Source organism: Prunus mume, linkage group LG1, assembly GCF_029339155.1.
Source record: "Prunus mume cultivar Tortuosa linkage group LG1, ASM2933915v1, whole genome shotgun sequence".
NCBI classification, from domain to species: Eukaryota; Viridiplantae; Streptophyta; class Magnoliopsida; order Rosales; family Rosaceae; genus Prunus; species Prunus mume.
Genome location: NC_142698.1, coordinates 26650836 through 26675584, shown reverse-complemented (window position 1 = coordinate 26675584; position 24749 = coordinate 26650836). Strand labels below are relative to the sequence as shown.

Sequence of the window (24749 nt, the reverse complement as noted above, 5' to 3'; positions counted from 1 at the left end):
TGTGAAAAATCATAGATCAAATGCCAATTAGCTCCAACTATTAAGACTTTCAAAGTGCACACATTTTTTTGCTTTTTTTATCCTCTTACACATGCATCGCATGTGTGATCAAATGCACAGTGAATGAAACTATGAATTACTAAAATAGATTATTGTGTTTTGTAGTTTGTATTTGTAACCATAAACAAAGGTTACAATTATGTTTAGTTTGTAAATATATTTTCTATTATATTTTAGCATTCTTAATTTATATATATAGAACAAAAGGCAGAGAATGACGTGAAATATTCAAAATAGCAGAAAATACCCTTGGTTAATTCAAACATTAAGTATTGAAATTATTAATTAAATAAGGATAATATGGTAAATTCACATTTTTTAATGTTAAAAAAATTAAAATTAAAAACAAAATAAGATAATTATCCTACTTTTATGGAACTTAACTACCCATTTTATCTTTTCTAAATTCTAAAAATAAAAGAAAAAAGAAAAAAGAAAACCAATAGGCACATGCTCAGAGGGGAAAGTAATCCCTATATATAAAGAGAATGGTGAAATATTCAAAATACTAGAAAATGCCCTTAGTAAATGCAAATATTAAAAATTGAAATTATTAATTAAATGACGATAATATGGTCAATTTATATTTTTCCTATTACAAAAATTAAAATTAAAAACAAAATCAGATAATAAATTCTATTTTTATGGAACATAACTACTAATTTTATATTTTCTCAATTCTAAAATAAAATAAAATAATTAAAATAATTAAAATAAAAACAAAAAAGAAAACCAATTGGCGCGGCTAGTTGAAAAGAATGCATAAAGAATAACTCTGTAAAAATTATTGACGAGCTCAATCCTGCATGAATGGAAACATGAAATTTTGGTTTTGGATCACACCATATGGGAATGTAAAGTTTTACATTCCTATCCACTAGAGTTGTTGTTGTTGTTGTTTTTTTTTTTTTTTTTTTTTTCCTGGTTGCTGTCGAAAAGGATGTTTCATTAAACGAACACAGCAGAGAGAAATACATTCACAGGGCAACTTAAATTATTCTTGCCAGCCACCAGATTGTTGATGGATTTTCATAATCTGTCAGAGTAAATGTCATCCCTTAAAGTCAAATTACATAAGCATACACAAAATGATTAAATGAATACGTCTGAAATCACTAATCCTCATTGTAATATTTCCAAACTCATCATTTTAGTCTACGTTCTCTTAATACAATTAACGTCATCCTTATCCTCGTATGTGCACATCAATGTTATCCATAATGTCAATTACGTTTAAATTTGCGTCAAAATTAAGGATAACGTCTTCTAAGCTCATGAGATGATTCTTTTTCTTGAAATTTTGATAGAAAAGAAATCCAACAGTCATAATTTATTTTCCTTACACCCCAAGAGGCAGAAATATAAACAAAATAATTATAGAATCTTATTGGGTGGATAAAAACCAAATATATACTTGGCAAACTTCCAATACACCACCTAATTAAATTTAAAAAGAAAAGAAATATACGTGTACAAGACCGGAAAAATACATAAATCCAATAGGGCCAGATACGTTATTAGAAGAAGAAGCGAGTTCCCGAAAGTCGACAAAACCGGAAAAATAAGAACAAAAACAAAAGAGCCAACGTTGGCCAGGCCACAAAGGAAAGGTTACATGTCGGTAGTTTCACCAAAATCCAAGGGCATTATGTGGAACTCGTTTATATTTAATTGACAGCGACGCGCAGAGCAGCCAAATAACCCATCCAAACAAGCCCTTCTCTCCATCTCTCTCTCTTAAAAAGCACCCCCTCTTATTGTGGCTCTCTCTCTCTCTCTCTCTCTCTGCGTTGCGATCCTCACACCACAATCTCATCCTCTCACAGATTCGTCCTCTTCTTCTCGATCCCCAACTGTAAGTCTCCTCTTCTCTGCTATCTCTTCTCTCTCTTCTCTAGCCCTAATTTGTCCGTCCGATCAATTTCTTTCATCCTCCAGATCCCTAATTAATTTAATCCATTTTGTACGAGACTGAATTTTCAATTTTGATTTCAAATCAGTTTACTTTGTTTAATTACTCGGAGGCTGTTGCTGTCTGATTGACCTCCATTCACATCCTTGCCTTTGGTTCCTTATGTTGCATGTCAACGATTCCGATTAGGTTTTTAATTACCGGTTTTTACTTTAATTTTGATAATAATTATGTATTTTTTTCAATATTTTTGTTGTTATTGATGTTTGATTTTGATCTGCTTTGCCTACGATTTTGATCTGTTTTGTGTCTTGGGAGCTGATTTTGGGTTTTGAATTTGTTAATGTACTACTGGCGCTTGCTGAAATGATTGGGCTTTTAGGGTTTCAGTTTGGGGCTTTTCCAGACTTGTGCAAGCTCAATTTTTTTGTTCGTTTTATTGCGATTGAGATTTTTCTAGGGTTTTGTCATTTTTGAATTTTACTTTAAATAATTGTTACTTGTATGTGGCTGTTTCCGTAATGTGAATGTCGATAAGTGAATGACTAATGTGAATATGCTGTCATGATGTGAAACAAATTGCTATTGAGCTGCATTTGCATATTAAATTAAATAATGTATACTGGCGACTTTGAGCTACCACATTTTCTGTTTTCTGCCTAGTTTTTAGTAGGAAAAAGGAAATACAGGACATTCTGAATTGTTTTTTATGTTTGAGTTCTTCTTTTAGGCTCATGTCATTGTTAGTTTCCTCATAAAATGGCACATCTGTTATTTATATTTCTAACATCTCTTTTGTTTTTAATATTTTCAAGCATTGTTTGCTCAGGTTTAAGTCAAGCATTTGGATTTTATTTTGCAATTTTGAAGTTTTTTTTCCTTCTGTTTCTTATCTGTATGCACATGCCTATTAAGATTAATGCTGTATTGAGTATAATTGCATTTAATCTTGTGCATTGTGTTTATTTACTTTTTTCACTTTATTTTTGAATTTTTTAAGGGTAATCATGAGTGACCAGGGAGAAAAGACTTGTCCTCTTTGTGCAGAGGAGATGGATTTGACAGATCAGCAATTGAAGCCATGTAAATGCGGTTATGAGGTCTGGGACACTAACCTACCTCTATCTCTCTGTGGGTTGGGGGGAGGTTTGGTGGATAGTTGTTCCTATTTTGTCTACATAGTGCTTTTGATTTGAATTTCGAACTGCATGATTAGTCATTCAACTAGTCACTTCCAATGGACTGTTTGTCGCTACTAAAAGTTTGCAATCCTAATCTATTTGGTTACGTGACATATCCTGTGCACTCTTCAACTTATTTGGGCATTTCTATGAATTTATTTTCTTCCTGCCACATTATTGAAACAGTTCTATGTGGATTTGGTATTGAGTTTGCAAGTTACGAAGAATAGTGGCAAAACCTATGGGTAGTATAAGATAATTTGTCATCATTGCAAAGCAAAGCATAGAATTGAGTCTCTTTATAGTCAACCGTCAATACAAATGAAAAAAGGTATTAACATTTGACTCTACTAGATTGGGTCCAGGTTGGTTCAGTACTGGTTTTGTTCCACATATTGTCTTATGCTTCTCTAGAATATTTTTTTGGAACGTCAGGTGTTCCTCCTTTTCAAACTTGGGAAGTGTCTTTTTTTATTTATTTAATGGCTTTAATTGAGAAAGCTTCAGTGGTGTGAGTGTTTGTAGGAACCCAATATTCAGTGGTGTGAGTGTTTGCCCACTGTTGGAGAAATACGAAAAGTTTTCTTCACCACAATTAATCTCTTACAATTGTTTGGTAGGATGGATGGACAGGATAAAATCATAAGTGAAGGATAAAGTGATTGGAAGACAAAATGTACCCTCACTTGTTTAGAGGAAAGGGACCAAAAAAAAATGCTGTGTATAAACCGTTGAGTAGTTGGATTGAGGACAGAGTAAAAGTATCAAAAGTTTCTCTTTGCCTCCCTCCTATGATCCTTTTAAAGTTGGACAGATTTAGTTAGTTTGGTCCAGAGGGTTCCTTTCCCCTTGCTTTAGTAGCTGGGTCGAGGAAAAAGAGTACAATTATCAAAGGAATCTCTTGTCTCCCTCCTTTGTTCCTTTCAAAGTTGGACAGATTTGGTTTGTTGGGCCCAGAGGGCTCCTTTACCTTTTATTCTCCTTCCTACCAAATGAAGGATAAACTCCCGTTTCCTGCTCTCCTATCTGGGTCTCTTTACAGAACATAGCGTTAGACATGATAGTAGAGTTTTCTTTTGGGATATTAGAGTGCAGGGTATTGAACTGTGTGTCAGTGTGTGGTGGCTTTGTTCAGAATCAATATGTATGCCCCTGACAGGCAGTCAAATATTTGGGATAATTCGGTTTGTGTGTTTGGTTTTTGTTAATTGTGAATCTTTGTATTTATGTTTGTGCACCTTGAAAGTTATAACTTTTGCATGGACTTTATTCTTATTTCTGCCGAATTCTGAAATTCTCTACTTGATCACAGATATGTGTTTGGTGTTGGCACCACATAATGGACATGGCTGAGAAGGATGAGACAGAGGGGCGGTGTCCTGCATGCCGCACTCCTTATGATAAGGAAAAGATTGTAGGGACGGCTGGAAAGTGCGAGAGGTTGTTTTTCTGTGGACCATAATTTTTTTTTGCATACGATCGATAGCCACATCAATTTTTAATTAGATAAGTAGCAACTGTTGTTGTAATTGCTTGGACCTTTTTCTTTAACTTTTGCCCCACAGATTGGTGGCTGAAATCAATACCGAGAAAAAGATGAAGTCTCAGAAGGCAAAGGTTAAATCGACTGAAGGACGGAAGCAGCTCAGCAGTGTGCGAGTGATTCAAAGGAACCTTGTTTACATAGTTGGGTTGCCTCTTAATCTGGCAGATGAAGATGTAAGCTCTCTCTCTCTCTCACTCTGTGTCTGGCATCTTTCTGTTTTGGCTTGTAGAGGCTCACTAATTTAACGCATCTCTTATGCAGCTTCTGCAGCGCAGAGAATATTTTGGTCAGTATGGCAAGGTTTTAAAAGTTTCTATGTCCCGAACTGCAGCTGGTATCATTCAGCAATTTCCAAACAATACATGTAGTGTGTAAGTAAACCTGTTCATAGAGAATTGGTTTGGTAATTTTTTTTTCATTTCCTTATGTTCTTTGGAGAGATGTTTTTATACAGCTGGATCCCACTGTTTTTATAATTAGCTCAAAAGTTCGCATGCAGGACATGTTAATTTTCTTGTTTACGGCCATGTGATGGTGATTGTTGCTTGTTAATTTTCTTATTGATATTTTACACATTCACCTTTCATTTGATTTGATCGCAATGTTCAATTTTGGTATTCTAATATTAAGACTCCAGCGTAGCATTAAGCTTGTTGCGATCTTCCGATTGCCATTGTGTGCTTAGTGTTGGTTTCATAATGGTTCCTTGTGCTCAGATATATTACTTACTCAAAAGAAGAGGAAGCGGTTCGTTGTATTCAAAATGTACATGGGTTCCTCTTGGATGGTAGATCGCTGAGGTACATGCATGTTTATATTTGTTCTCTCATTAATGAATTGCATGATTTTACAGCATAGAGTCGTTGGTATAATAATCCCTTATGTTTCAGGGCATGCTTCGGGACCACAAAGTATTGTCATGCATGGCTGAGAAATGTGGTATGAATCATTACTTGGTCTATCTGGTTTATAAAATTTCTCTATTGTAGTTGTATTAAATTTTAAAGAATCTATTTGAGGACTGACTTTTGTTCTTTCCAGCCTTGCACCAATCCTGATTGTTTGTATCTGCATGAGGTTGGGTCTCAGGAGGACAGTTTCACTAAAGATGAAATAATTTCTGCATACACTAGGTATTTAATTCGCCAACCTGGCCATGCTTTTCCAAATGACCCGTGTACTGCATTATTGCTGCCCTTGTTGATTGTAATAAATCTATCAGGAGGTTTTGGAAGAGGTGTTTATTATGGCTTCATTCGCCAAAACCTAGGCTAGAAGCATTTTTTTCCTACAAAAATACAGTTGGTGAGGCACAGTGTGTATGAACTCTGCCAAACCTATAGCACTTCCAATGAGCCTGGAATTGTAACCAAGCTCTTCAATGTGCATAATAGCCTTTCTTCAGCTTGATGCTTATCATGTTGTCTAGAGTAATGATAAGCATTCTCTGCGTTGGGATTATTTGGAAGGATATAGTTGGCCTTAGGCCTGATAAATCCATCCCAAAGATGGTCGTGAACATTAATGATAGATGGTTGTGGAGATGAAGGTTAAAGAAATTTATCATACATTAAATGCTTTAATATAGTTCAATTTTTTCGTATGTTATTTAAATAGGCCTTTTCTTGTACTGTCTGCATGTTTTTTAAACTTTGGGTGGTGTTTTCGTTGGATGATTAATTAATTTGGATAATGGTTTCCTGAAGGAGTAGGGTACAACAAATTACCGGTACTGCAAACAGTATGCAACGGCGTTCAGGGAGTGTTTTGCCTCCACCACTAGATGATTATTGTAACAGCAGTTCTACTTCTGCTGGAGGACCAATTATTAAAAATGGTTCAAGTGTAAGTGTCATATGTCACTGGGTAGTTATGGAATTGCAAGGATAAGCTGGATGCTATCATTTCTGTTTGCTGTTTATTTTGAGTGTTCTTGTATTCCTTTGAACATCTTTTTCATACTGGATAGTCTAGAAATATTCGACAAGAATTCTGGAAACCTATATTAAAGTGAAGTTAAATTTATAGATAGTTGGTAATATGAAGTTTAGGTTGTGTGGTTGTTTGATATTAGCCGGTTATAAGTTGCAGTTTTGAGTCATATCTTATTGTTTTGATTTTGTTTTTAACCTGGCAGAATACTGGAAGCCTTCTTAGAGGTTCTCCTCCAAATGGAAGCTCTGGTAGATCTATTGCTCTTCCAGCTGCAGCCTCATGGTATCTGGTTATTTATTATTTTTTCCTTTACATTGTTTTATGATTGTAATCAATCCTAAAAGTACTGAGTGCACGTTGCAGGGGAACACGTGGTTCAAATTGCCAACCACCAGCTACAAGTATAATAAATTCGAATGGACATACTAAACAGAAACCTGATGTCAATTGCACATTGCCATTTTCTTCAGCAGCGGTTGCTACTACTCAGGCTTCTGTACTGCATAGCGATGCAGGAAAGAGGTCAGCATTAAATGATGAAAGTCAGACTATGCATGCTAAAGGTAAACCAGAATCATTGAAGATTGTGAGACAGAATAGTGGCGTGGATTGTCAGAATGACCTGTCTGACGAACCTGCTGCACCCGATGAAGCTCCTGCTTCTGTGAATGGGAGTAGCCCTTTATCTTCCCCCCAAACAACCAAGGATAATGATAGAGGCAGCAGCATGCAGCCAAACATCAGCAATGCCACCAACCATAGTCATATATCTTACGGTTCCCGTCATGAAAAAGAAAACATTGTTTCCACTGAAGAAGTGGTCCAAGATAGAAATTCCATGGTAGAACATTCTGGTGTAGTCAGATCTAATAGTTCACTTTCTGATAATTCTGTGATTAAATCGCCTCGGAACCAAGGGTTACAGCAATATTGTGCTGAGCAGTCCAGAGAACCTCCAATAACTGCTGTGACAGCTGTTAATGCAATGTGTGTTGCAAGGGAACAAGCCAACTGGATATCAGAGTCACAAGCACAACTAGTACCAAATACATCTTTTGAGGTGGAAGAGGATGTACTATCTTTCGACAATCAGAGACTCAAGGATCCAGAAGTGAGTCGTTCAACATATTTGCCTAGTTTGGCTAATGCGGTCCATGTTTCAAATCATTCTAGGTCTCCATTGTTGCATAGTGAAGCTTATGGTGCAGTTTATTCAAATGTTGATCGTCCATTTGTTGATAACAAAATGAGGGACAGTTCACTTCTATCTTCATCCAGTATTTCAGTAACATCTAATGGTTACCCTGAGAACTTGGTGAGCAGATCTTCTGGTTCAGAAAGGCCGTTGGAGCATTCCTTTCTGCTTCCAAATGAAGGCCCAGGGAAGCACAGTGGAAGATTCCTGGATGATGCAGCTAATGCGGATTTCAGTGCTGCTGTTGACAAGGGAGAGAGTAGCATAATCTCAAATATATTATCAATGGACTTTGACACTTGGGATGACTCAATAGCGTCACCACAGCATTTTTCGAAATTATTGGGTGAAACTGATAGACAGCCTGGAGCTCTCAAAATGTCAAGTCCTTGGAAAGTACAAAATAACAATCAGTCCAGATTCTCTTTTGCAAGACAGGAGGATTCTAAAAATCAAGCATTCGATGTACAGTCATCTCTGAATGTCGTTGGGCAGTTTTCTAATAACCAATCATTCCACCATGGTTTTTCTGAAAATAGAGATTTAGGTTTGGAGAATCTTGGAATTGGAAATGGTTTTTCATCTAGCTCTTATGAAGAACCTGAAAATCATGGCAGCAATCATTTAGCTCTTTCTTCTAACAAGCTTTCTGGTGAGTACTGACTGGCTTTATGTTACTGTTTCTTCTTTTGCTGATTACCTATTGGGGTTTGTTGTATTTGCTGCCTTCCATTGGTCTTAGTAGGAATTTGTTTATGTTCTTTCTTGATGTTTAGCGGCATGCATTTTTTCTGTGCCCCACATTTTGTTGCACGCAGTCAAGATGTTTTTTTAAATGATTCCTTGCATGATCTGCGCTCTCATGTCACTTAATAATGCTCGTGAGACCTTTCTTTTTATTTTTTGTTTCCGGAAGTTTGAATTATCTAATAGGTTCATGACCTTTATTAATTTTCAATTCTGTGCTTAAAGTTCTTGTTTATTATGATCAGTGATTATTATTAGTAACAGTTTTTAAATGGGTTTTCACTTTATTTTCTTCACTGGCCTGGGGGTTGTTTTTCATGCTGTCTTGTTTCTAACCATTATTAAAATCTTTCAGTGGTTTCAAGGGCTCAAATTTCTGCTCCTCCTGGATTCTCTGTGCCAAGCAGGGCACCACCACCAGGCTTTACTTCTCATGAGAGAGTGGATCAGGAGTTTGACTCTCTGGCTGGTTGGTTATATACAATATCTTTTAATTTGACTTTTTCTAATGCATCTGATGTTTTAAGTGCTAATTTCATTACCTGTTTCTCAGGGAATCATTTGTATGATACTTCCTCTTTGTTGAGAAATGCATATCAACCTCAGGCAACTGGTAATATTGGTAGCTCTGGGGATATTGAGTTTATGGATCCTGCTATATTGGCAGTTGGTAAAGGGCGACTGCAAGGTGGGCTTAACAACCCCGGCCTTGAAATGAGATCAAACTTCCCTTCACAGTTAAGTGCCTATGAAAATGATGCAAGGCTTCAACTGTTGATGCAAAGATCCCTCACCCCACAACAAAACGTTAGATTTCCTGATTTTGGCGATGGTTTTTCTCACGTCAATGATTCTTATGGAATTTCTTCGATGCTTTTGGATCAATCTCAGACTAGCAGCAATCTATCCCCTTTTGCTCAATTGTCCCTCCAACAACAGTCTAGAAACCGGGTCATGTCAAATGGACACTGGGATGGGTGGAATGAGGCTCAGGGTGGAAGCACTCTGGGTATGGCAGAGCTCTTGAGAAATGAGAGACTAGGGTTCAACAAGTATTATTCTGGTTATGAAGATTCAAAGTTTCGGATGCCCAGTTCTGGTGATCTGTATAACAGAACATTTGGGATGTAATATTGCAAAATGATAGCTTTGCATGGTTGGGGAATGTTCAAAAGGAATCGAGGGCTGTGTGGTTGTGTGACCTTGTATTCACGGATGGGACTGACTCATAACTGGTCTTTGCCTCGGCAGCCTTATGTAGGGTCAAACTCCCGTAACTTTTGGGGTCTGTAATCCTGCAGGTAAGGATGAATTACTTGTTTAGGTTTTTGTATGTGGACATATTTTAATTTTTCTAGTTTGTTAGCATGGCCATATAGAGGAGAAGCATGGATCTATTATTGCTTGCAGGGCTATTGTTGCATCATGTAGTGCTTCTGCTTTCTCCTATTTTTGTTTTCACTTCCCACTAAATGCTGCTTTTCTTCTTCCCAGCCTCTTCTCTCCCTCATAAAGGCACATAATTTGTATGTTCCTTTGATTTAGACATTATGGTTAGCATGTTGTGCATTGAACAAACCTGTGTCATGCGAGTCTTTGGTTCTGTTTCTACAAGTGCCACTATGCCAATTCACTTAAAAGTAGGATAGTAAGAATGCCTGCCTCTTGGGTCCCCGCACCTTTTTTCCCTTTGCTAGATTTAAGTTGGAGTGAATTACTGGTATGTGCATTTTCTTGTATTTAGTTGGGCTTCTACTTTGTATGCATTTGCAGGTGGGGGTGATAAATGCTTGATGTGAAGCTTGTATTGCGGGTTGCTGTATATGGTCAATTTGGACCAGCTGATCATCCAGATGATGAGTATTCAACTCCCTGCTGTACGAATATTTGATTGTTGCTCTCACAACTAAATGGATGAAATCTGACCCCTTTGGGGAGTTTTATACTGCGCTAACTGTTTAACATGACAAAATGGATATTAATGAATTTACACCTTTTTTTCCCTTCTAAGTTTCTATTTGTATTGTGTTTGCAAAGTTCAGAACAGAAAAGTGATTGGAATTAAAAAGTATTTCGTGCAATTATTTTCTGAGTGGGGTGTGTGCTGTAACTAAGCGGGATGGTAATGTTTTGTATTTTCCAAAAAAAGAAAAGAGGAAGAAAAAGCTAGAAGCTATTATTTTGAAGAGAATTGTTTATCCATCAGTGTCTGCTATTGTTTTTGTGTAAAGGAGGGCGTGATGTGGGTTTTGCTCTGTAGAGGCTGCTGTGCTACGAGGGATTTGTTATTTATTTTCATGCCTTTCGGATTATGTTGGATCATTATTGTAGAAATAAAATAAATAAATAGATATCTGCTTGATGGTAAAACAAAGCTGTTAGTTGCTTGGATGCTGTCATATTTTCCAAGCATATAATTGGAGACTTTTTGTATGTGGGCAGCGTAGTAGACAATTCGTATATAATATTGATTTGGTTTTCTCTCGTTTATATTTTCCAAGTAAACAGTGCTATCTCCGGTATAAAAAAGGTTATTTTTCCCTTTAAAAGAGGTCACAACAAGTCTCTACAAGTCTATATATTATTGGCGTTTGGTAGGTAAAGACTGAAAAGAAAGCATTGGGGTTGGCTGTGGGGCCCTTTTGGACCGTCGCATTGTGTCATATTTCAACATTCCCAGCTAGGAGTGTGCATTAGAATCGCAAAATTGAACCAAACCAATCTGAAAAAAAATCAAAAAAATTGTGTTGACCGTAAAAGTCAAAAACCGAGACAAATCCAAATCGGACCGGTTCAGACCGGTTCTGGTTTCAGTTTTCCACCCTAAGGAATCAGTTCAATCCGAACCGGTCCAATAAAATTAATATATATGTATTATTTTCATACGTGGCTAAGTTTGATTGGGTGTCTACGCTACTACCATAGGCGCCGCGCGCATCACACGGAAAAAAAAAGACGCTGAATGACCTAGGTTTTTTGTCTTCGCTTCCTCTCTTCCATTTCGCTTCTTCTTCGTTCCTTCATACAGAGCCGCCTCTTCCAAACCTCTCTCTCGGCCTCACCATCACGCCACGCCGCTCAGCCGCTCTTCTCCCATGCCGTCGCTGCTCACACCATCCTCCTCCTATCTCTCTCTCACCGCGCACGTCCCTCTCACTCACGCAGTTAGATAGATTATGTCTCTTTTTTTTTCTTTTTTTCTTTCCTTCGATTCTCTGTCTGACCAATTTGTGTGTCCTCCAAAGAAAGCAGCTGCAAGTGCACAAAGATCAATTTTCTCACGGCTTCCAAAGAAGCAGCAATTTCCAGATCAATTCTGTCTCTCTCAGGTATTCTTCATCTCTCTCTCTCTCTCTCTCTCTCAGATATTTTGAATTTGATGTTTTGCAATTGAAATTTGAATGTTTGCAACTGAAATTTGGATGTTTTACCATGTTAATTTGCTAATTGATGCTCATCCCATCCAATGGATATCGTACCCAATATTCTTGTGCTAGGCTAGGCTTAGTTTGTATTTTTGTACTCACAAATTGATTTAGGTCATATTTTATCAACTGACAGAATTTTTAAAAATAAAAGGAAATTGTTTCAAGTTGAAAAGATTTAAGGTTGTGTGGATGAATGATCTTCCATGGGTGACCCACTTCACATTATTCCATGGGTGACCCACTTCACATTATTTATTAATGTGAGGTCTGTATAGTCTGCCATCGTGAATTGGCCATTGAATTTTCATCTGCCAATTAGTTTGGCATAGTATCTCCTGCCATATTGCTGGAGTGAATCGTAGATGATGTTTTAAAGCGATTTCCAGAATGCTGCAGATCTCAGGATAAAACTAAGGAAAATTGGCATGCTTACTTTTATGCACAGTAATTGTGGTTTTGATAGTTATTTACTTCAATCAGTATGATAATTGGTTTTGATTATATCTGTATGTACAGCTTGTATTAATATGTACAGCTTGTATTAATACATGTAATACAATTGATTAATACATGTATATGCATCATGTTTAATTGGGAAATGAAAGTAAATACATGTAATACAATTGATTAATACATGTATATGCATCATGTTTAATTGGGAAGTGAAAGTAAATATAAATATGATGCACATAGTTATTTTTTTACTTAAGTGTTTTGTTTTGTTAGTTCGATTGTATAATATTTAATTCTGTTTTTTTATTAATGTATTATATAATATGTATGTTTGACTAATGTTTTAATGGGTTTATGTTTTTTTTATGTAGATATTATGAGTTCATCCACACCTAGCACCACAACTCTAGCTACTTTTCAATGTTAGGAGGAATTTAATGAAGTTGGATTGAATTTGGGTTGTATTTGGCTTGTAATTTATTTTGGAACTTGTTTTGTTGAAGTTTGATTGAATTTGGGTTGTAATTTATATGTTGAAGTTGGATTGAATTTGAATTGTATTTTTGTTGAAGTTAGATTCATTTTGATGTGTTGAAAGTTTGATGGAACCTCAAATTTGGGGTATGTTAGTGTTTGCCTGCTTTATGCTCACTCCTGTGATGGAAGGGCAAGTTCCCACGCCTTGAGAACCTATAAACCGTCGACAAGTCAGCTTTCTTTTGGTGTATGGAACACCGCTTAGCAATAAAAATTCTAGCAGACTTAGTTTGAGTAGATAACTTGCGCTCTAAGTTACCGATTTGCAAACAAACGATTGTGAATTTGGGTGAGGAATATCTCCCAAGTAAGTTCTTTTTCTTGCCTCGTACGGGTGAGGACTTTAACAATTTATCTCAAGATAAACAGTGTTCGCCAAATGGTTGATGGAATTTAAACTGCTTGTGCAGAATCATGAAATTTAAACTGCTTTTTAGGCGTAATCGATGGAATTTAAATCGCTTTTAGGCGTAATCGCTTTTTACAAAACTATAATAATAAATACTCATGCTAGAGAGATGAAGATACAATTGGAACTCCATTTCGCCGATGGGAGGCTCGCTCGGCCGGACTGAAATGTCCGGCCGGACTGGAATGTTGACAACTCGATTGCTAAGTTTCAACTTTAAATCGATACCAAAGGTTGATTCGCAGAGCTTCAATGTACTTTAAGCTTTTGTGAAGCTTCGAGTGGGCGTAATTGCGCTTTTGGGCGTATGGTCGTTTTGAGGACTTCAGGCTAGAGATCGCATCTGTGAAATTTGAATGACTTATTTTCTAAGTCCAACCTTGGGAATTCTAATCTAAAGCTGGTTTTCACTTGGAATTCAAGTGAGCTTCTGGTTGAGTTGTTTGTTTGTGTCTTGGCTCAATGAGCTTTGGTTGCTTTGTTTTGAAGTCATTTTGAGTTTTTGTTTTGATTGATTTTTTGGTTTTTTGAGTGTCCTCACCCTGCTCACTCCTTCTTGTATTTATAGAAAACTGTTTTCTTCTCGAGTAGGGTGATTGTGTTTTTATTGAGCGGCAAAGATATTTTCCCCTTTTCCTCTTCTTCTTCAATCGCAGATAGGCTCTCGATAGGTGATCACTGCTTTTCAGCCGCCCTTCCGACACCGCTTCCTCGCTTATCCTTCTCTCGAGATTGTAACTGTTATCTATCTTGGGAGATTTACCTTCTCAGAAGACAGGAAAAATCTCTCAGATATACATATATAAGGGGACTTAATCTTCAGTTCTTCTTGATGTCACGAACCCTTCACTACTTCTTCTATGGCATTGCTATTGACTTTTTTCATCCTGCAGGCGCTTTGTCGACTTTTCATCCTCACGACTTCCGCCATTGTCGACTTTTATCCTGCAGGCTGCCATGTGGGATTGTTCCTCTCTCTGACTCTCTTCCTATTATGTTAGTCCGTGAGGCCCAAATCGCTTTGTTTGTTCATGGGCCTCAGGCTTGATGTGTCAATTTTGGCCCAAATAATGCCCCCTTAAGTTTGAATCGTTTTTGAACGGTTTCAGACTTAAATGACATGGCCATTAAATTACGCTGGTAAATTCCCCGCTTAACGGAAAATGTATAGCAAGACAACAAAGGGACAAACTCAAAGATGTAGAAACAAAGGACAAACTTAAAGATGTAAGTATAGAAGTACAACAAAAAGGACAAACTCAAAGATGTAGAAACAAAGGACAAACTTAAAGACGTATAGAAGTACAACAAAAAGGGACAAACTCAAAGACGTAAGTAGAAACAAAGGACAAACTTAAAGATGTAGTAGAAGTACAGCAAAAAAGGGACAAACTCAAAAAGACAGAAGTAGAAACAAGGGTAATTTTGAAAGGAACCAAAAGATTTCTAGTGTAATCTTGTGTCTATCCCGGTCTGCTTTGTACAGCCTGATCCCACATGGTTGGATAAAACTTTTTAACCATTTGCCATTGATTGGGGCCGATGAACTTCTCCATCCCTATCCTCGCAACCTGTATGCCCCCATTCCGAGGATCTGGTTGATTATGAAAGGGCCTTCCCATGTAGGTGACCATTTTCCATAACCACCACATGGGTTCCGAGGCGTAATCGCCTCCAGCACTATCTCCCTTCTTCAAAACTCTTGTCCTCGACTTCTTTGTTGTAGGCCCTTGATACAGCCTGCTTTCCCGCCAGAGTTTGTTGAGAGTGTCTATTCCGCCGCATCCAATCTCTTCCAGCCCAGCAAAGATAGCCCGGGAGTAGTTTTCTCCGCTAAGTCATGTTGGTGAGCAATTCGAGGACTCAACACTATCTCCATAGGCGAACTGCATCATGACCGTAGGTTAACGATAGAGTCATGCGCCGCTTCTTTGAAGTTCTATATGCCCACAGAGTTTCTGACGCCTTCTCATGCCATTGTTTCGGATTCTTCTCAAGCATTTTCCTGATAATGTTGATGATCACTTTGTTGCTTGATTCGCCTGTCCATTGGCTTGGGCATAATAAGGAGTGGATTGAGCATCAATTTGAATGCTCGCCATGTCCAAAGATTTCTCCGATATGAAGGAAGATCTCTATCGGGCTTGTGATTGATTCTCGGGATGCCAAATCTTTGGATAATCTGCCTTCTATGAAAGTGATGATCTCTTAAGATGTAGTAGATTTAATGTCCTTTAGCTTCCACCCACTTAGTGAAATAGTCAGTGGCAACAATGATAAAGCGGGTCACCGGGCCGGATAGATCTTACTAATGAGATCCATTGCCCATCCTCTAAAGGGCCATGGTTTTACCATGGATTCATGGGAACTGATGGAGCTCGCTGGATCGACCGTGTCTTTGACAAGATTCACACCCCTTGGAATAGTTAATGCAATCTTTCATCATGGTTGGCCGTATAGTAGCCATATCTCCTAATTAACCAAAGACATTTTTCTCCCACCTTGATGTGCTCCATGATTCCTTCATGGGTTTCCCCCATAACTTTCATGTATTCTTCCTTTCCGAGGCACCTTAAAAGCACCTCATCCTTGCTCTTTCTGACCAAATCTTCATTCCACATAAGGATAGTTTAAAGCCATGATTCTGACTCTTTCTCAGAGGGCAAAGTTGATATCGAGATAGGTCATGATAGGATTTCTCCAATCATCTTCAGTGATTGTATGTAATTGACATCTATCTCCATCCTCCTCCGCCGTAATGATGGTAGGCTTTTCTTTCCTACCCCTGATGATTCTTTGTACACGCCTTGGGGCATTTGTACACTGTTGCCACCGGGCCAATTCATTGGCCGCAAATTTTCTTCCTTGGAATATGTTCCCAAGTGGCTTCTCCAATTCTGTCAGAAGATTTCTAGTCGCCACCAAGTAGACAGCCAAAGAAGGGCTTAGGCACTTGTATTCTCCAGAATTTGTTTCAAAACTAGCATGGAATCTCCTGCAGAATTTGCAGATTGATTCCTAGTTCTACCAAGATTTCCAAGCCAATGATTAAGGCCTCATATTCTGCCTCGTTGTTGGTGCATTGGAAATCCAATTGGAAAGAATAGCAAGTCTCGATTCCAAGTGGTTCTTCCAAGACAATTCCTGCCCCTGAAGTTATATTAGTTTTTGATCCATCAAAGTATAACTTCCAAGGTGCAAGATGAACTGAGTAGATAGGATTGTTGAGGCAGGTGTGAGCTCTGGTCAATAGATCTGCATTTGCTATGTCTAAAGAGTCCATATTTTCAATCTCCTCTCCGGGATGATCTGCTAGGAAGTCTGCCACAGCTTGTCCTTGACGGTGACGGCCGAGAAACATATCAAGGCAAATTCTGCCAAGGCCAAGGTCCATTTTCCAATTCTGCCTCTTAGCATTGGTCTTGTTAGCATGTATTTGATCAGATCTGTTTTGGCAATGATATAGATGGTGTATGGCAGCATGTAATGTCTGAGCTTTACAGCAGTGAAGTACAAGGCTAGGCAAAGTCTTTCAATTGCAGAATATTTTCTTTCCACTTCTGTCAGAGTTCTGCTTAGGTAATAAACCGCCTGTTCCTTTCCTTCCTTGTTATCCTGAACCAATAAACTTCCAATGGATACTTCTGATGCAGATATATAGAGCTTGAGTGGTCTGCCTCTCCTTGGTGGGGACAGAACTGGTGGATTTGAGAGGTAATGCTTGATTTCCTCAAAAGCTTGTTGGTGCTGTTCTTCCCACTTAAAGGTTTGTTCCTGTTTTAATCTTAACAAAGAAGAGAAAGGCTGGATCTTTCCTGCAGAATTGGATATAAATCTCCTCAAAAAATTAATTTTTCCTAAGAGACTTTGCAATTCCTTCTTGTTCCTAGGTGGCAAAGCTTCCATGATGGATCTTGCTTTGTTTTTGTCGATCTCTATGCCTCTTTGGTGACCAAGAATCCTAGGAAATTTCCCGCTTGAACTCCAAAACGCATTTCTTTGGGTTCATTTTCGCTTATGCCGCTCATTCTTAGGAATGCTCTTCTTAGATCTCATGTGGTTTCTCCTCCGTGATTTAATCACAACATCATCAATATAAACTTCCAGGAATGTCCAATCATATCATGGAAAATGTAATTCATTGCCCTTTGATAGGTAGCCCTCAGATTTCAAGCCAAAAGGCATTACAGTTGTATTCAAAAGCACCTATATGCCCCGACACATGAAGGCTGTCTTGTGGATATCTTCTTCTGCCATCATGATCTGATTGTAATCTCAACATCCATAAAAGATAGCATCCGTTGTGTGCAGCCCATCTACTAGCATGTCTGCCATTGGCATAGGGTACTCATCCTTGGGAGAGGCTTCATTTAGGTTTCGTAATCCACGCAGATTCTCGACCCCCAGCTTTTCCTTTTAGAATCGGTACAATGTTAGCTAGCCAATCAAAGATAGATGAGGCTCGATGAATCCCGCCTTGAGCAGCCTTTCTATTTCTTCTTGACTTTCGCCTGTGTCTATGGACATCCTCCTTCTCGCTCGCTTGACCGGTAGGTATCCTCTTTGATTGGCAGCTTGTGTTCTACCACCTCGCCTAATCCTCGCATCTCATGATAATGCCAAGCAAAACAATCTTTGAACTCTTGCGAAGTGCAACGAGTTCATTCTAAGTGGCTCTCTCAATAGTGCGCCGATAAAGGTAGGCCTTGATCCTCCTCTCTCCTTAAGTTTATTTCCGCAAAGGATCTTCTACCGCAGAGAGTCATCCAAAGGCATGGCTGGTGCAAAATCTAGCACTTCCTCCCGTAGTTCTTCTTCCTCCCGGCTTGCGGCTTTCATGAGTGAATTCTGCCATATTGATGGTCAATTTCGCTAAAACTTATTTTCCTCCCAGTATATCAACAATCTTTTTGTAATGGACCGGATTGTTGCAGCTCGATCCTTTTCCTGTTGATTGGGACTAGACATTAGTGCTATGGAAATTTAGGACAAAAGGTCTGTTCCAATCCTCCAAGGAATTGGTTAGAACTTCTTCAATGAGCCTCGGGCCGTGACACCATGGGGGCGGCCGCTCTGGTTGACTCCAAAAAAGGTGAAAGGTCCAAGGTCATCATGATAATACCTTGCCTCACAACACATGGCAGAAGGTAGAAATGGCCGTGGATCGGCCTCTATTATCTCCATGTAGCCTTCTTCATTCCATAAAGCTAACTGCTGATGAAGAGTGGAAGGAACACATAGACTCTGGTGAATCCAGACTCTGCCAAGTAATGCATTGTAAGTGGTAGAGGTAGTTTCTACCACAAAATGCAACCTTCACCTTCTTGCTTCCTACTACAACATCCACATCTAGGATCCCAAGGGTTTTGGTGATGCCTCCGCGAAATTGGTGATGGTCAAAGGGTTGAATTAAGTCCTTTCTGTTTCGCCATTTTACTCAAAGATTCTGTGAGGGTAAGGTTGATGGTGCACCTCCATCTACCATAGTTTTGGGAATAGGAACACCCCAAAGTTTGCTGTTATAAACAAGGGTCTGAGGTGGTTTGCCATTTCTTTGGTTGGTTTGGAGAAGCAAAGCTGATCTGTAGCCAACTTGTGGGTTGTTCCTTCCTGTCCCGAGACTGCTCGCTTGCTGCCTAGCCCTCTCTCGCTTCTCGCCAACCTCGCACTCAAAACTTTCTTGGGAAAATACGCTCCATCCGCAGTGCTCTCTCGTCCTTCTATCGCCTGTAACTTTTCTCGCGAATGAACACCATATTGATGCCTAGGTTAGCACTTAACAAGTCCTCCACTCTGCACCAAGGCCCTCGCCGATCCACCTCCGCCATAATCCATCTGTTCTCCTCATACCTCCGCCCATTCTCCTAGTTCTTCCGCTCCGAGGAGCGATTCTCGCCATCCGCAGATGGTTCATAATCCAATGCTCCTCTTCATACTCCTCAACCCAGCCTATTTGCCCTTCTTCCTCGAATAGGATCGGTTTTTTCCTCCGCCTGGGGAGTTTTAAGTAGATTTTCCTGAGGCGGAGGCGTAATGGATAGAAGGTTTCTTCGAGGATTCTGCTCTTTCCAACTTCTGTTGAGAGATTGCTTGTTCTGTCTGGGGAAACATTTCTCGCTCTTTCCCTTTTTTGGGCGAATTGGCCTCTGGAAGCACTGCGCGTTTTTCTCGTTATTGAGGAATGTGCGATCGCCTCTCAACCTCCTCCTTGAGTTCGTCGCCCATTGTTGGTCTCGCCACTTTTCCCGGGCATACCACCGCCTTCAATGATGGCTGCCAAAGGTTTATCACTTCTGGGCAACCTTATTGATTTTTCTTCCTTGGGCTGCCTAGTCATTCTTCTCTGGATTGACAGCCTAGGTAGTTTCTCCGTCTGCCTTATCTCGGGCGTGGTTCCAATCCGGTCAAAAACACTTGAGTGGGCAGATCCTTTTTTCCGTGGTTACCTCACCACCTCACACTTGCACTGCATGAGCACTATTCCTGAAATGGTTGCTTTTGGTCTTTCCATAGTCTCTTTGAAACTATTCGCTTCTACCGAGTCACCTCAGAGGCTTCGTCCCTCTTTCGCTCGCCAATTTAGGTTGACCATATTAATTTGTATGGGAAAGGATCTGTGGTGACGGATGGAGGCTTTTCGCTAGCTTCACCTTCCTGCTGTATTCCTTCCTATATAACATCTCAAAACAACACAACTATTGGTAGAATGATTCCAAGAATTGTGCCATCTGCAATACTGTCTGCCCTTGAGTTCTTCTGGTTTGGGCATTCTGTGAGGCATCTCTATTGCTTTCTGTAGCAACATTTCATCAAACAAAGCATCTACTTTGGTCAGATCGAAAGAATACACTTTGTTCGCATGGGTTTGTTTGGAACGAACCCTCCTGTGAATGGTGGCGGCTTTTGATCTCTTGGAGGCTTTGTAAGGGTCTTACAACTGATGGGATGCTTTAATTTTGCCATTTCCGCAACAGCAACCTCTCTCTCCTCCTGATTCCTCTGCATCTTCTTCTGACTCCACTTCAATCATATGTATTGAGGAAGAAGGGGATTTGTAATACGTGCCTTTGGAAGAGTTTCTCCTCTGCTGTTCCTCTCTCGAGCAATTGTGACTTACGCTGTCCCGCTATCACAGATCTCCAAACAACATCCCATCAAATCTTTTCCTCAAAGAAATTTTGAGGGCAGCCTGAGCCATTTGGATGAAGTGTCTTTCTTCGATGGGGATGCGGCACTTCATTTTGAGCTTCCTGAACCTGTTTATAAAATCTTGGGCAGGTTCATCTTCACTCTGCTTGAGAGCAGCAAGGTCACTGATGGTGACTTCTGGCTGAATCCTGTAATAGTAGTCATGGAAGACGCTCTCCATTTGCTCCCAAGTCTGAATAGAATTTGCTGGCAGGTTAGTGTACCAAGTGAAAGCTTGTCCAGAGAGAGAGTTCCCAAAAAGTCTTAGCTTTAACAGTGGGTTATTCTCTATGGCTATGCATTGGGTGGAAAATCTGCCTACATGCTCAACTGATGAAGCATGAGGATCCTCTCCATTGAATAAAGTGAAGTTTGGTACTTTAAAACCTGGGGACAAGGGTATTTGATCGATGTAAGGTGGATATGGCTTCCTATAGGTGGGCCTTTCCCCCCTCCGGCTTCAGGCTCCATCATCTCCCGATCATTCTCTGCAATGCCCCCACGTCATTTAGAGCATTAACGGGAGGAGGTTCTGTCCTTGTTCGGGCCGAGCAAACCCTGCTCGGGCCGAGCAAACCTGCTCGCCGAAAGAACTCGTGGTTCTCGCCCTATATGGTCTAGGCAGAACTCTTCCTCGTGCTCCTCCGCTCTTCGGTCCTTGGTGGTTCCTCCGCTTGCCTCCGCCTGCTTCAAGTTATTGGCATAAGGATAATTTCCTCCGCCTCCTTCCTCTTGCGGTGGAGGGAATGGATTGGGGTCCATCCTTCCGGGCCTGTAAGGTAATATTGCTGCTCAGCACTGCCATAGGGAGATCTTGTGGGCCGCTTGTCGCGAACAAGCCGTGGTTCCGCGATTCTCGGGACTTGTCCCGGCGCAGAACTTCCGGCCGATTGGGCCACACGCTCTGGCCAGAACAACCACTCGCGGTGTCCACCGATTTCTCCCCGCTCGCATCCCGGCCACCGCACCGAGAGGATTCTCTTGACATGGCCGTGCCAATCCCGTGGGGGACCATAGGAAGGTCTAGTTGCCGACCACCCATTAGGATTGGGAATTCGCCATGGCAGCCTCCCGATCCTTCCCGACTGCTCGCTGACCGCCATTGCATCATGGTCGCCATATTATCTAGGGTCTTGGCCTTTGTGTTGTGACCTCTTGTCGAATACGCAGTCCTCGTGACGTTCATCCTTCTCGAGCCGGTCCCGACCTCCGCCTCGTGGCCGCCATGTGAATGCCGCATCACTTTCCTCCGATTCCAATCCTTCCCGAGGCCACTTGGTTTATTTCCATGTCGTGGTGTGGTTCGCTAGAGCTTCCAGATTCATGGATCGTAAAGAACAATGTATACCGAGAAGTCCTACCAGCGCAAATTGTTTGCCCGCTTTATGCTCACTCCCGTGATGGAAGGGCAAAGTTCCCCACCGCTTGAGAACCATAAACTCGTCGACAAGTCAGCTTTCTTTGGTGTGCGAGCGTGCCACGCTAGCAATAAAAATTCTAGCAGATTTAGTTTGGAGTAGATAACTTGCGCCCCAAGTTACCGATTTCTGCAAACAAACGATTGTGAATTTGGGTGAGGAATATCTCCCAAGTAAGTTCTTTTCTTGCCTCGTGACGGTGAGGACTTTAACAATTTATCTCAAGATAAACATGTTCGCCAAAATGGTTGATGGAATTTAAACTGCTTCTGTGCAGAATCGATGAAATTTAAATCGCTTTTAGCCGTAATCGATAGAATTTAAATCGCTTTAGCGTAATCGCTTTTACAAAACTATAACAATAAATACTCATGCTAGAGAGATGAAGATACAATTGGAACTCCATTTCGCCGGATGGGAGGCTCGCTCGGTCGGACTGAAATGTCCGGCCGGATCGAAATGTCCGGCCGGATCGGAATGTTGACAACTCGATTGCTAAGTTTCAACTTTAAATCGATACCAAAGGTTGATTCTGGCAGAGCTTCAATGTACTTTAAGCTTTGTGAAGCTTCGAGTGGGCGAATCGCGCTTCTGGGCGTATGGTCGTTTCGAGACTTGGGCTAGAGATCTGCAGAAATTTGAATGACTTATTTTCTAAGTCCGAACCTTGGGAATTCTAATCTAAAGCTGGTTTTCACTTGGAATTCAAGTGAGCTCTGGTTGAGTTGTTTGTTTGTGTCTTGGCTCAATGAGCTTTGGTTGCTTCAGTGTTTTGAAGTCATTTTGAGTTTTTGTTTTTGATTGATTTTTTGGTTTTTTGAGTGTCCTCTACCCTGTTCACTCCTTCTTGTATTTATAGAAAAACTGCTTTCTTCTCGAGTAGGGTGATTGTGTTTTTTATTGGGCTGCAAAGATATTTTCCCCTTTTCCTCTTCTTCTTCAATTCGCGATAGGCTCTCGATAGGTGATCACTTCCTTTTTTCACCGCCTTCCGACACTCGCTTCTCGCTTATACTTCTCTCGAGATTGTAACTGTTATCTATCTTGGGAGATTTACCTTCTCAGAAGACAGAAAAATCTATGTATATACATATATAAGGGGACTTAATCTTCAGATTCTTCTTGATGTCACGAACCCTTCACTACTTCTTATATGGCGTTGCTATTGCCGACTTTTTCATCCTGTAGGCTACCTTTGTCGACTTTTCATCCTCACGACTTCCGCCATTCGACTTTTATCCCAGAGGCCGCCATGGTGATTGTTCTCTTCCGTCCTGACTCCTCTTCCTATTATGTATCTGTGAGGCCCAAATCACTTTGTTTGTTCTGATGGGCCTTGGGTGGATGTGTCAATTTTGGCCCAAACAGCTTAGTATGTAAATACATTTTGGGCAGGTTTTGATGTGTTGAAAGTTTGATGGAACCTCAAATTTGGGGTATGTTAGTATATAAATACATTTTGGGCAGGTCTGTAAAAAAAATAAATAAATAAAAAGTGGGCCCATGCCCAAATCGGAACCATAAGACAGTAACCAGAATCGACAGTACGGGTTGGTTCGGATTTTTATATGGATTTTAAGCAAATCGTTCAAATCGAATCGGTCTGCATTTTCGATTCGTGTTCTATTTTTTATTATGAAAACTGATCCAAACCGAACTGTGCCCATCCTTAATCCCAGCTGGCTCTTTGCTACTCTTTTAGTTCTACTTTTGCTCTCCTCTTGAATCTCTCCCAATAATTGATCGCTTCCTATATCCCATGAATCTGCTCTAAGGACTTCCGATAGGCCATGTCCTAAATATCATAAGCATGGTTGTTTTGAGGAGGCTAGAATGAGGGGTTGTTTTGAGGGGTTATAATGAGGGGGTCCTTAATAGCCGTTTGATCCAATGTAGAGTTATTATTGGACTGTTGGATTCGACTCTCTCATTGTAACTCCCCCACAATAACCCCTCATTATAGAAGCTTCCGTTTTGTTTTAGCAATTGTGGGGAGTCATTGCGTCTGAAAACAGCTCACAGTTCCATAATTCCATTATACGGTGCCAATGTTGACTGTGTGGTTATTTCCTTTAGTTGGCATTGGCGAAGCCTTTCATTTTCCCGGGTTACTTCAGTTGTGCTATCAATAATCTCCAACGTCAACTTTGAGACACTGCGACTGCAATGCAATGAGAATAAGCATTGCTTTCCACGTGAAACGGCCTTGTTCGGTCTTGTTGGCATGGTTACAAGATGGTTGCCGGAAGATATAAAACTAAGGGAGGCTTGACAATGTGAATGTGTACTGGGTGGTAGATTGTTGTACAAGCATCAAAATGTTATTAAGGGAGTAAAAGATAGTTTGATGCTTATGTTTGCTAATTATGAATTATGATTACACAATATCTTTTTTTCTCCTATGCAGATAATAACTACTCGTCAATTTATACAAAAAATGTCGAAGATTTAGAAGTAAATGTACTTGTCCTGTTTTTATTTGCATGCTTGTCTTGTTTTTATTTAGATATTTATGGTAACATTTCATTACAAAATCTTTTTGAGTTTCATCACAAGGGTGGGCTATGTAGGAGGGAGGAGAGGATGAGATTGGGGAGGGGTTAGGAGAGTTTTTCTTTTTCTTTTTCTTCATTTGTTATATCTACATTTCATTTTAAAGTTTCTTTCTGTAAATGTTAATAGTATTTTATACTATTAACAAATCAATAAATATAATTTTTTGAATACTTAAGATAGTATA

At 39.9% G+C, this 24749-nt stretch overlaps 1 protein-coding gene and 1 long non-coding RNA gene across 5 annotated transcripts; both read left to right on the top strand.

Moving 5' to 3' along the window:
• The first annotated feature begins 1761 nt into the window (after window positions 1–1761).
• On the top strand, window positions 1762–10657 carry LOC103324642 (uncharacterized). Of its 4 annotated transcripts, none has more exons than XM_089045158.1 (15): window positions 1868–1915; window positions 2061–2161; window positions 2973–3072; window positions 4466–4593; window positions 4719–4872; window positions 4961–5070; window positions 5416–5499; window positions 5590–5638; window positions 5741–5832; window positions 6406–6544; window positions 6837–6916; window positions 6998–8481; window positions 8932–9045; window positions 9130–9877; window positions 10350–10657. In XM_089045158.1, exons 2-14 carry the CDS (start codon window positions 2142–2144, stop codon window positions 9705–9707), a joined length of 3132 nt encoding a protein of 1043 aa, XP_088901284.1. In that variant the 5' UTR covers window positions 1868–1915; window positions 2061–2141; the 3' UTR covers window positions 9708–9877; window positions 10350–10657. The 4 variants fall into 4 exon arrangements, with proteins under 4 accessions (XP_008224961.2, XP_008224953.2, XP_088901284.1 ...); XM_089045160.1 differs by having other exon boundaries at window positions 1870–1915; window positions 6412–6544; XM_008226739.3 differs by lacking the exon at window positions 2061–2161 and having other exon boundaries at window positions 1762–1915; window positions 6412–6544.
• A 1187-nt stretch (window positions 10658–11844) lies between these two features.
• On the top strand, window positions 11845–23462 carry LOC103324835 (uncharacterized). Its single transcript, XR_016122650.1, has 3 exons — window positions 11845–11905; window positions 12829–13082; window positions 23378–23462. It is a non-coding gene; the product is annotated as an uncharacterized LOC103324835 (long non-coding RNA).
• Window positions 23463–24749: the final 1287 nt, after the last annotated feature.

Coding starts and splice junctions, on each gene's coding strand:
- LOC103324642 (XM_089045158.1), top strand. CDS start 2,142: ATGTCAACGATTCCGATTAG. Junction 5,071..5,415: donor CCAAACAATACATGTAGTGT/GTAAGTAAACCT, acceptor CCTTGTGCTCAG/ATATATTACTTACTCAAAAG. Junction 6,917..6,997: donor CTTCCAGCTGCAGCCTCATG/GTATCTGGTTAT, acceptor TGCACGTTGCAG/GGGAACACGTGGTTCAAATT.